The 13,330-nt window shown below is 36.6% G+C and overlaps 1 protein-coding gene across 3 annotated transcripts in view; it reads left to right on the forward strand.

Moving 5' to 3' along the window:
• The window catches only part of TSPAN12 (tetraspanin 12), a 77,968-nt gene that overhangs the window by 11,793 nt on the left and 52,845 nt on the right, over nt 1-13,330 (forward strand). For all 3 annotated transcript variants that reach the window (XM_079151885.1, XM_079151886.1, XM_079151887.1), the window contains 2 exons: nt 3,319-3,401; nt 4,518-4,653. In XM_079151885.1, the coding sequence (XP_079008011.1) occupies nt 3,319-3,401; nt 4,518-4,653 (219 nt within the window). The remainder of the gene's footprint in view (nt 1-3,318; nt 3,402-4,517; nt 4,654-13,330) is intronic.

Below are 13,330 nucleotides of genomic sequence, written 5' to 3' on the forward strand. Positions count from 1 at the left end.
AAAATTGGCTCTGGGGTGATTGGAGCAGCTGTGGTGGCCCTGAGTGTGACAGCCTGATAAGGGAAGTCCTTGAGGGTGTGAATTCTGCATCTCTTGGTTTATGTTTGGAAAGTGCACCTGGGAAGAAGACTCTCCCAAGGAGAGGCTGGATGATGGGGGAGGAAGGTCAAGGCAAGGTGACTCACACATTATCATCTTCTCTGGAACAGGATCTGTCCAGCATCTGCATGCAGAACAAATGTTAAAGCATCAAGTTTACAGAAGCTAGAAAGGGTGGCTAATACTCTGTGGCTGACTCACTTGGTAGATTTAATTAAGTTTGCAATTTGTTCTTCCTTCTGGAGAGAAATGAAGATTAATAAGAACTGGCGTCATTCTCCTTGAGCCGTGGTCCCAGGGTTCCTAAACCTGGCTTAGACTGTTGACTCCTTTGGTGGTCTTATAAAACCTGTAGATCATTTTCTGAATAATTTTATTTTAACATGCAAAATAAACTGTGTTGGCATATAAAGGAAATTAGTTATGTTGAGACACCCTTCCATATACAGGCTAAGAACTATTGAGCCCCATTCACCAGAGAATGCAGTTCAGATATTTAGCCCGAGCCTGACTGCTGCAGACTACTCACAGTCCTACTTTTTAAAAAATGAACCCTGCATCCTGTGCAGGCTAGTCTCCTCACTCTTTGTGAAGCATGGCATGCTCATTTCTAAACCTGGGAGACCTTAGTGACTTAGCCTGGCACACCAAAGCCCAAGGCTTGGGTTTGGATTCCAGATCTGCCACTTAAGGTCTGTGAGAACTTCAAAGAGTCACATATCTGAGCTTCATGGCACTTTCTACAGTTTTTGATTATTTCGTGTAAATATTTATTATCTGTGTCCTCCTGGGTGCTTCCAAAAGGCCAGAATCTTGTTACTTTTATTCATTGTGCAAGGGAGATAGGAGGTGTTGAGTAAATATTTGTAAATAAATGATGTAAGAGTGAATTCATTATCTGGCTTCCAAAGCAGATAGCCATTATTCACTGTTAAGAGGCCACAGAGCTCTCCTTGGAACTTTATCTAGAAAACATGTTTCATGGCCATCCTTTGCATCAGCACAGAATCATTTGTACTTTAGATATTCATTATATCAGCATTTAAAGCTAAATCTGTGACATAATGGTGACTAGTATTCATTAAGATATTAGAAATTGCTGAAAATCATCTTAAATTGAATTTTACTATGCTTTGCTTAAGATGATAAGAACAAGGCACATTTTAGAAAGATTTCCACCCAAATAGGAAAAACCTTCAGAATGTAGCAGTTAACATGCAGTTTTTAGAAAAGTTTCCCAGGAAGACTCATTCTCAACATGTTTTAGATAGAATTTTTTTTAAGTTTTGAGTTATAGGGGGCTAGAGTTGTAGCTCAGTGGTAGAGTGCTTTCCTAGCACATGTGAGGCACTGGGTTCGATCCTCAGTACCACTTTAAAAAAGAAATAAAATAAAGGTGTTGTGTCTATCTCCAATCTGCAACTAAATATGTGTGTGTGTGTGTGTATATATATATATACACACACAAACATATATATATATACACACACACATACATATATATTAAAAAAAGTTTTGAGTTATGAAAAATTGAAAACATATGCTAAGGTAGGAAGCACAGCATAATTAATCTTAAGTTACCCATTACCCATTGTCAACAGTTATTAAGATACCCTCTTCTACTTTTTACCTAACCCTTACAGGTTATGATATTTCAATTATAATTACTTCAGAATATTTGTCGAGATGATAAGTGCCCTTTGAAAATAAACTAAAAAAAAACCAACCCATTTTCATATCTAAAATTATGAAGATAATTTTTAATATTTTCAGACATCCAATCAGTGTTAAAATTTCCCCATTTGTCACATAAATGTTTCTTTGCAGTTGATTTGTTTGAATCAAGATGCAAACAAAGTAAATATATTACATTGGGTAATATCTTAAATCTCTTTGAATCTATAATAGTTTTTCCTCCTTTCATTTTTCTCTTGTCAGTTTTTTTTTTAATTGAAGAAAACAGATCATTCTTCTCACATTCTTGATTTTACTAATTGCATCCTGGTAGTGACATTTAACAAGTTTAAATTTATCCTCTGTACTTCCTGTAAACCGGTAATTAGAACTAGAGGCCTAGATTCTAGTTTGACTTTTTGGTAAAAATATTTAAGAGGAATTGCTGTGTATTTCTGATCACATCATGTTGGAATATGCATTGTGACTGGTGGCCTTTTTTTGTAAACTAAGATTCATCAGTGGATTCTGGTCTCATCAGTCTGATCCCTCCATTCTAAAAATCTACATCAACCTTATACCTGAGAACCATACAGTGGTTCTCAACCCTGCACATGAGGACATCTGTGGTGCTCTGACACATTTCGGATGCCCAGATTCCTCTCCAAGAATTGGTCCAGGGTGGACCTGGACCTAGTAAATTTTTCAGATTTGTGATTCTAATGTACAGACAAATGAAAATTCCTGACCTGATAAATATGATAGCCACTGAGGAACTTTTTGAATCTATAATAATGGAACTTTCTGAATCTAAATAATGGGTCTAGAGACCCATTATTTCGAAGGGGTTGTTAAATGGTGGTACCGTAGTATAATTTCTGCATATAGTAGCAGAGATTTTTCTATTAAAACTCAGTCTTTGGTTCCCCCTTTAGTTTGTACAGGAAAAGTCAGATAAATATAAATAGTGGATTCTTATAATGAGTTGAATACCCAACATCCTATATAGGTGAACAATGAATTTTGTTAAATATTTTGAGTTTATAGATTTTTAGATCATTTGGTATGTTTCAAACCATTGCATTTGTTGTTAGTAGTACTGTTATTTTAATGCTTAGATTGTCTGAATTTTAGTCAAGAGAAGCCCATTTAAATTGGATCATGACTTTTTTTAATGTTATTTAATTGCCCAGTAGTCACATTTAATTGTTTCTTTGCTTTTAAGTGTGAAAGTGTGTTTTAGGCTCATCTTATGTCTGATAATGTAGTTCTGTGATCTCATCTTAGGTAATTTCTTTCCTGAACCTGAAATCAGCCATTTAATACTTTAGTTTTCTGTAACCTATTTGGTGGCATTCTATTAGTGCTTGTGGTATGATTACTAAATGGAATGTCCTATGTTTATAGTAATTGTAAATAGGTAACAAATAGTAATTAGAAAGAACATAAAGATTATGTAACAAAAATCCTTAATTTTTCAATTATTAATCCTACAGTGAGTTTTGCATAAATCCTGGGTAACTGGTCCACATTTTTTCTCCTTAGTTAATGTCCATCAGCGTGTTGGCAGTTTCTGCTTGGATGAGGGACTACCTGAATAATGTTCTCACTTTAACTGCAGAAACAAGGTAGGCTTTATAATTACATATTGAAGTCTTCCACAAGGTTGCCTCAGATCCTCATGTTTAGATACCTGTGCCCTCAGCTGTTGATAGGGTGGGGCTCCTCCAAGAACTTGGAGAAGTTTTTCCTGCCCATGATACCTTGTTGAAGAAGCTGCACTTTCTAGCCTCCCCCTAAGGTGTGCCGCTGGTCCTGAAGGAGATCAGGTGGCTTATGTTTGTGTGGGCCTTCTGAGTATGATAACACCAATCACCTGTCTTCCTGATTGTGTGCCAACCTTGTCATATTTGTGTATAAAGGACAGCTTGGCTGCTTTTTCCCAAGAAAACAATTGTCAATTTCATAATTCATATTCCTGGGCTAATGAAAACTGAACCTCACAATGACATTTTCCTCTCAAGTTTCAAGGGTTGATCTACTAATATCACAAGGGACAAATTACTTTTCCTCATCTCTGAATGGAAATTATAGTATATAACACTTAGAACCATGGCAAGGATTAAATTAGATACCTTCCTGTAAAGTCCTCAACACAACAAATCTTGTACACTCTTACTAATGGTTCAGTTTTGTTATTATTATCATTAGTTCTGACTAATGCATTTTTGTAGTGTACTAGCAAAAATCATCTCTTTTCTTCTGTGAATGCAAATCAATTCCCTCTGCATGGCAGTCTTTCCCACTTTGGAGGAGTGGGAAAGTCTTTTCCCCAGTTGTCAGGGAGGAGAGATATTATGCACATGAATTGCAAGATCAGAGAAGAGGAAGGTGATCCCACTGACCCCAGCTTGGAAATAGCCAAGGACCCCATGTGATTTGTGTAGGCTAAGTCTTCAGAGCTTACTTCAAAGTAAGTAAAGAGCTTACTTTATTATATTGTATTTTATTATATTTTCAATGAGTTGTAATTCTTCCATTTGCTCAACAACAACAAAAACAATGAAAAAGGAAGCAAGTAAATAAACACAAAAATAGCACCATGATTATGAAAGAGACAATATCGCCAGCTAGCTTTGAGGGTGGTGTTTCAAAGAATCATGGTTCACAATTGGGTCTTGCACAGTCTTGGATGCATTTTGAGTCCATTTTACTTATAACATGTTATGGTTTTCTTCTTTCAGGGTGGAGGAGGCCGTCATCTTGACTTACTTTCCTGTGGTTCATCCAGTCATGATTGCTGTGTGCTGTTTCCTTATCATTGTGGGGATGTTGGGATATTGTGGAACAGTGAAGAGAAATCTGTTGCTTCTTGCATGGGTACAGTGTTTATATCTTCTTTTCATTGTGGTTAAACAGGCTAACTGGTAATGTATTACTTTTTATCCGCCGGTGAGATTATGAGCTTGGGGAACCGCCATAGCAGGAACTAATCTGCAGTTATTGTTGAGCGTCCTAGGTGGATGGAACCCTTCCTTCTACAAGAGATGAGTTCAATACAAGTTCTTGCTACACTGAAACAATGAAAGTAGGAAAATATATACATTATTTAATTATTTCACTTCAGTGCTGTCCTAGACATTTTAATTTGACAGCATAGTTCTTTTTAGTGTCATAGACAATATCACCACTCAAAAAGCCCCTGTGAACAAGACCCGAGAGTCATAATGGAACTGTTTCCTTCACTTCTTTTTTTGAACAGCCCCTCCCGTTAACTTATGTGGGAACCCAGGTGTTGAAGTTGCAGATACAGATTGTAATCTTTGTGCTGCCTTTACATACTTTAGTGGACATAAGTGAGCCTCGGTTTATTATTATTAATTTTTAATTGATTTATACTATTAATGTTTTTAACTCTCAAGGGTTGGATAAAATTAGATTTATTTTATTATCCATGGTTAACCTTTTAAATAAAAACTTTTAACATTAAAAATCAGAATTAATTAGTTGGTCACAATGGTATGCACCTGCAAGCCAGTGAATTGGGAGGTTGAGGCAGGACAATTGCAGGTTGGAGGGCAACCTCAGCAATGTAGCAAGACCTTGTCTCAGAATAAAATTATAAAAAGAACTGGGGGTGTATCTCAATGGTAAAGCACCACTGGGTTCAGTTCCTAGTACAAAAAAGTAATAATCAGAGTCAACTAAAAGGTTTATGCATAGAGTTTTAGAAGAACATTGAAATATAAAATATTGCACACTCTTGGCACAGGCAACAGGACTGCTAATATGTAATTGCAGTGCTTTACCATTGAGATACACCCCCAGTTCTTTTTATATTTTTATTCTGAGACAAGGTCTTGCTACATTGCTGAGGTTGGCCTCCAACCTGCAGGAAGAGCTGCAGTCTCAGCCCTAAGGGGTGAGTGCTGGCTTCTGGGGGAATGATGAGCATCCCCTTCTTTGCTGGGTAAATGTTCTCTTTTTTATGAAACAACTTTTTGTGCTTTGCTCTTCCTTTGTCCATGAGTGCCATATCTTCGTTCCTTCTTTTATTGATCTTTGTTAGTTCATTCTCCATGTGCTGTTCCTCTACTCATCTAGACAGACTAAGGTCCAGATCCAGCAGAGTATCTCCATTGTTAAAGAATAAACTGTGGTCTTACCTCCCAGTTGTTCATTACAACCAATCTGCAATTAGTCTGTTTCTCAGGCAGTTTCTTCTCTGGCTTCCTCTTTATAGCCCCCTCTTTTACACAGTGGCCAAGTCCCTTAGGTTCTGATCCCATAATCATGGAACTTGCTCTCTCTTTTCTGTTGCCATTTGAAATGTTGCAGTTCAGACTTTCAGGACTTCTTGCTCACATGGTACAGAGCCACCTAATTAATCTTTCTGCCTCTGTTGTCTCCTGTTCTACCCCAAACCAAAGCTTCCAGATTAATCTAATACAACCACAATCATGTGATTCCTGACTCAAGACTTTGATAGTCTCTCTACTGAGTAATGCAATATTTACAGGCACCTCTAACCTACACCAAACCCTTCTATAATCAAGCCTTCATCTGCTGTTTTTATCTTTCTTTCCTAATTCTTCATTCTCTGGTCTCTTTATTCTTTTTAAAATATCACCATCCCATTAAGACTTACATGAAATACTAGCTCCCAAAATAATGACACCAATAATGATAGTAATAATTAAAGTAGTAACATTCCTATGGAGTTTACCATGCCAGACATAGTAGAGTTTTGGGATTTTAATTTTTTTTCATGAAGATTTTGACATGAATTAATCAATTTTATCCTCTCTACACTTATAATACGATAGGTATGATTATTTTCAGATAGCATGAAGGTGAGCAAATGAGACACAGAGAGGTTAAGTGATTTACCTGAGTTTGCCTGGCTTGTAAATGGAGGATCAGCTATTCAGACAGTCCAGTTCCAACAACACATCTATGATAATTTTGCTATTTTACTCTACACTTGTTGACTTTTCCTGAGTGTCTTGCAGTGTATAAAACATTTCTCTATTATTGTTCATTTTAAACCTAGAAATAATCATCTGAGATAAATAAGAATTAAATGAGGTTCAGAATTCAGTGATGTGCCCAAGGTCACTGGGCAGTAGGGGTGGAGTGGGATTCAGACCTCAGTGATCCTGATTGCCAAGTTGTTTTCCTTGGGCTTTTGCTGATACCTCTAATAGGCTCTTCTCTACCTTTGAAGTTCTGTGTGTTAACCCTTCCTGTACATTTTCTGTGTTTATAACTCGTCTAAACTACCAGACTAAGACAACATGGTAATGTGAACCACTTTCCTTCCCCATTGCTTTAACAAATATTTAGTAAATTCAATAATAGGCAGGAAATTAGGATAGTGAGAGTGGGAGCAACCAGCACATCAGACTGAGGATGGAGCCTGGAAGACAGGAATGAGAAAGCTTGTAAAGGAGGAGTCTGGCTGTTAGGAAGGTTTAGATTACAAGGGAACGGCTTGTGAAAGGAGGATGGAAATGCAGAATGCGACATGACGTTAAGTCTTTGGTAAATATTTGCAAGGCAACTCTCATGGTTTTGTGGGTGTGTGCCTGTACGCACAGGCCCTTTATCCTTCATCCAATGTTAAAAAAAAAAAAAATTAGAAAGTTCTTGACTTTATTGTGAATGTTAATATTTAAACATGTAGAATGCATTCATCTAACCTGCCCATTTCCCTGTATTCAGTATTGTTTCACCTGTAAGGCCAATAAATCAGCTTAGTCTAGGAGAGCTATTTTTTTTTAAGACAATTGATCTCTGAGATTACCATATCTCTTGAATGATTATGAAAAAGAACCTGACACGCAGGTGTTCAGGCAAAAATAAAAATAACATTATTCATCCACCTGGTCAAGAGCAGTGAGAGAGCCGCCTTCACTACAGATCTTTCTAACCAGTCTGTTCCTGCCACCACTTCTCCTCAAAAGAGCAGCAACAAAAAGCTGAGAGGCCACCTATTAGAAAACCATGAATTTGACCCTTTTGTTAAATTACAGATTTTTAGATGAAAGTTGTTCAAACACCCTGATTTAAGGTTTCCAAATAAAATACAGGATGTCTAATTAAATTGTATTCCAGATAAAATATAAGTAGTGTTTTCGTATGAGTATGCCCCTTGCAATATTTAGGATATACATGTATTGAAACATTTTTTGTTGTTTATCTGAAATTAAAATTTAAATGGACATCCTGTATTTTTGTTGAATTTAGCTTTCCTACTCAGACTTGTTCTTAATCTTATGAAACTGTCAGAGAATCAAAACATTTACATATTTATATGAAGAATAATTAAAGTCTAATTATAATGGGAAAATAACAGGCCAGAAATAACTAGGAAAAGAAACTTGAATACACTATGACTTTCAAAGTAATTTCAGGAGCAGATATTCCTTCTCTCTTTAAAAGAGAAATTGAAGCTAACTGGAAATTGGTTTTAAGCCTTCGAAGGATGCTTCCCAGGCTTCAGCTACAGACTAAATGAAATTCATTTGTTATTGCAGTTCTACCTTGCTATTAATGCAGGCATTAGAAAAAGCGGTGCCAGCTCAGGGGGAATGTAAACAGATTGAACAGACAAGTTTACAATGTCGGCCTCAGCTGAATGTCACTGTCAGGAGATCATCATTTGTCAGAATGCAGTGCTAATATACACTCACCTGCCAGCAAAACAGTCAGGCCCTGCTCAGAAATGATGTTAGATGTACCCTGCATGTTTGAGACCTGTGGATTGTGTTTTAAGGGGGATGCCTTTTTTTTCCCCCAGTTTTATTACTCCAGAGAATTTGCATATAGTTATTGATTGTGCAGAAGCATTTTTAAAGCTTTCCTAAAATATGGAGTGATTGAATCAGATCCGAATGATTTCCTTCATGGAAATCAAGTACCTTTTTAATGCCCTGGAGAAATTTCCCCTCCACAGTCGTTTTGTTGTTTAAAATCGTAAGGTGAAACCAGGATATTCTTAAATAGTAATTCACTTTCTACAGACTCCTTTTAAGGATTTCTCTCATGTCATTATAAATTTTACACTTGTATAGTTGGTTATAGGTTGCTAAATTAAAATCAAAGTGTTAACTTAAATATCTTTATTATTTTGTTCATAGTTTTGACTGAAAGCCTAATAACTTTATTTCTAAATCAAGGTCCAGTATATCATTTACCATATGTTCAGCATATATCCATTATTTTACCTTTGTTTTCTCAGAAAATACTTATAGCAACTAGATATAGTTAGATCTATTGTACAAAGGAGGAAAAGTAACTTGCCCAGACTCACAATGTGTCCCCTTTGTGCGGTAATCAGCATTCAAATACAATCTACACTCCAGGCCCATTCATGTTTCACTACACACCACTGTTACAATACATTTAATTAATTACCAGCATTATTTCCACAAGACTTAACTATGCTTCATTTATTACTCAAAAGCATTCAGTAGTCGTTTAATTTGCAAAATTATAATCTTTTAGTGTAGTTATTATAAAAGGAACTCTGAAAATTCTCCCACAGTGATCATTCTCTCTAATCCTGCCAAAGAATCAAACAGGTTCTCCTTGCCTTTCCCCCTTTCCCATTCTCCATTCCTTTCCTTTTTCCCTCCCTTATTGTGTACCCAGCCTGTGATAGGCACAAAGATGAAAGGGGAAAAAAGAAAGAAAATTAAAAAGTGAAATATATTAAATTTATAAGTAAATGTCTTCGGGGACCTAGAATCAGGAGTGACGGAGACTTTCAGAAGTATTCACAGGAACATCTTTATCTGAGTTGGATATTGAAAATGTATCAGGTGGAGAGGGGAAGGGAGGGGATTGAGAGCAATATGAGAAATGTGTGCAAAAATGGAGGAGTAAAGGGGTGTTATGGTTTGGATGTGAGGTGTCCCCCAAAAGCTCATGTGTGAGATAAGGCGAGAAGGTTTAGAGGTGAAGTGATTGACTTATGAGAACCTTCACCCAAAGTGAATTAATCCCCTGACAGGATTCACTGAAGGTGGGTAGGGTATGGCTGGAGGAGGTGGGCATGGGGGTGTGCCTTTAGGGTATACATTTTTTATCTGGCAGGTGGATTCTCTCTCTCTCTGCTTTCTGATCATCATATGAGCTTCTTCCCTCTGCCACACTCTTGTGCCATGATGTTCAGCCTCACCTCAAACCCAGAGGTATGTGGCCAGCTGTCTGTGGATTGAGACCTCTGAAACCATGAGTCCCCCTATCAACTTTTCTGCCACTCTTTGTTCTGATCAGGTCTTTTAGCCATAGCAGTGAAAAAGCTGACTAAAACAAGGGGCACCGCAAGTTTAGGCAAAACTTAGAAATTCAGTTTGGTTGTGATATTGGGGCACGGTGAGACCAATGTGAAGAAAGTTCCATTATTAAGGCCTTGATACCTTGAGCTATGGAGAGCCAATTGGTATTTCTGGTTTGTGATAAAATATTTCACATTTGGGACTGGAGGCAATAGAAAGCCCTCTTCATAGTTACACTGTGGCTTTTATACACATAAGAGCCCATGACAGAGTTCCATGATCATTTCTGTTTCTTAAGTGACGCTGATGTGACTGCCTCTAAGGATTTCCCAAAAGAGCATGGAAATAGATGTCTTGAAAAGGAAATGTGTCATAGACTAGGGCCCAGGACAGCTGCATGTCTTTGTTTCAGGATTTTGGGTGCTCATTGGACTTACATGGCTTCTGGGTTTGAGGCATGAGTGATTCCAGTTTTTGTATTTCTGACCTTTGCACTATTTACATGTGCTCTGTCATGTTAAGCATTTGAAGCCTTCTTATGTATTGTTTCTTTGTAGACACATTTGAGATACTTTTAGTTAAATATAAGACAAATAAGTCTATATCCATTGACCGGGAGACTGCTCTTAGGCCATGAGAAGTTCAAAGTCACAATGCCAGGCATCCCTTTAGCAGCATATGCTGCTGAAGTGACTGTTCCCCTGTGCATGCTGGTCACTGTGCGTGCACGGAGCATGCAAGCTCAAGTGCTTCTCAAGGTGAACGCAACAGCAACAATGCGGTATTTTTGTTTTCTTATTGGCTTCCACATTGTCTCTTTGGCAAACATAAAATAGAAGGCATTCATTTAAAACTCATGTATCTGTCTAGAGGACTCAGGAAGCACTGTCCTAAATGTGCAGAGGATCAAAACAAGGGGGCAAATTACGCAGAGGAAAGAGAATTTTTGTCGTTTAAGCTATCAAGGAAAGCAGCTTGCATATAAACTGTTTGAAAAACTTGTGTTTAATATTTACTTTTTGTGTGATATCTAAGAAGCTGGTGACTGGAATACTAAGATCATGAATTTTAAAAATTATGATATTACAGAAATTTTTAAAACATACTTTTTAAAGATTGTGCTCCATATCCCTTTCACTTTTCAGATTGAAGGTGTTAACTGTCCTTGGTTGCATATTCAGGTTAAGATGAATTTATCTCAGATGAAAGAAATGATCACTTAAACTTTATTTTTAAAATACAAATAATATATTTATATCATTATGTATTCCTATTGAACAATATATTTGAATTCTTATAAAATAAGTGGTTATATCCATACAAAGAATATATATGTGTATACATACATGGATATATAAGGAAAATCTGGATTTTCTTTAGATTGTCATTTTTTGTTTGTTTCATAATGTTCAAGTTTGGAGATGGCAAATTTCCTCAAAGTAATCATAACCATGAAGATATTTTAAAAACATTGGGTGGACTATGACTCGTAGGATGCACTTGCTGAGTGCAGGATACTTTTGAGGATCTAGAAGGCTAGCGGCCTGAGCCCCTGTGATATTGCTAGGAAGCTCATGGTGGGTGGAAAGGGTGTGTAGGCATCTTGGTATGGGATATGCACCAGTAATGCTGAAAGCTGGCCGTGGGAGCTGGGGTCAACATGTGGAGAGTCTTCAGTACCTGTGCACACTGCATTTTGAAGTATTATGAACAGAAGAGTGATGCACTCTGATCTGTCATTTGCTCATGTCCCTGGTGGCAGTATCTGTTCCTAGCTGCTTCTGGGTCTTTCTCTCAATTACCTGGAAGAAATGACTACCTGATTGTGGCATTCTGGACTAAGGGGACTTGACTTTTGTTTAGAGAACTCTTTTTTTTTTTCAATGATGGAAGAGATACTTTGATTCTCACAATATGCCTTTAGATAAAGGTGTTCTTATTGGGAAGACTATCCTAGGATTTTTGATTTTTTTCTGGATATTCATTATAAGTAAAATTCTATAATCTGAATGTCTTTAACTCAGATCTGATAGCAAAAATATAGTCAACAAACTAAATTAGACACCTAGAAACTAGGAGCTGGGGATGAGGTGCCTTTTGGGAGACTAGCCAGCACCCACCCTCTTTGTTGGAGAATAAGACGGTTCTTAGGGAGCTACAGCAGTTTTCCAACCTCAGGAGTTGTGGAGAAGAAGGTTCTACAAATAGTTAACTAGGGTCAGGATTATAGTACCACTGCTTAACTTGTTTGAGAACAAGCTCATTCATGTTAGAAGCATTTACTTACAGATAATGGATATGCTTTGCTCAAATCATCATTGATTTGTTTATAAAAGCTTTTCTTCAATGCTTTTCAGCATTGTTCTATTCAAATATTTGTTGTAACAAACTGTGTTTCCTTAAGATTGTTCTGTAATTCTTGATGCTCAATTCACACTGATCCTTCTATCAGTTACATTCAATTATTGATGTTTTGGCAACATTGATGATTTCATGATTGTATCATTATTCACACATGGTTTTTCTTCTCTGAACATTGAACATGACTGAGAATCAGTGTAACATTCCCAAAGAATTGTGTTCTTATGCTTTTTAAAAACAATTTTTTTTCTTAGTTGTAGATGGACACAATGCCTTTGTTTGATTTGTTTATTTTTATGTGGTGCTAAGGATCTAACCCAATGCCTCACACATGCTAGGAAAGGGCACTACCACTGAGCCACAACCCCAGCCCACTTTTTTTCTTTTTTAAGGAAAACCAAAACTCATGTTTTTGGTTCAGGAAGAAAGTATTTTTACTTCAAAATATGTACATACTTATGTAAAATATGTAAACATATAAAATATATGTATATAAATTGTAGAATAAGTCTGTCTACTTGTAATAAATATTTGTACATGTGGATTTAGAATATTAAAAGGAAACTATTTCCTTTAATACTCTTTTTAGCAAATAGGGATGTTACTTATTCCAGAAAATATACAAAAATAAGTTATACTGCATATTTTGTCCAAAAACCAAGGTAAAACAATGAAAATAGTGTGATTAGGAAGAAATATTCACAGTTCTGGGTATGTTTTGGAGTTATTGGCAGATATTAAAGTATGAGTTTGCTTTCTGTCTAATGAAGCATTGTTTTTTCACATTTTCCATACCATTTGTTGTTCTGTAGATGTTTTAAGAATCTCTGCCCTCATTAGTTTAGTATTTGACATTGCAGAGACTGGAGTTTATCATTTATCATTTAGTGAACACAGACCTTTAATCAGAC

Source organism: Sciurus vulgaris (assembly GCF_902686455.1).
Source record: "Sciurus vulgaris genome assembly, chromosome: 8".
NCBI classification, from domain to species: domain Eukaryota; kingdom Metazoa; phylum Chordata; class Mammalia; order Rodentia; family Sciuridae; genus Sciurus; species Sciurus vulgaris.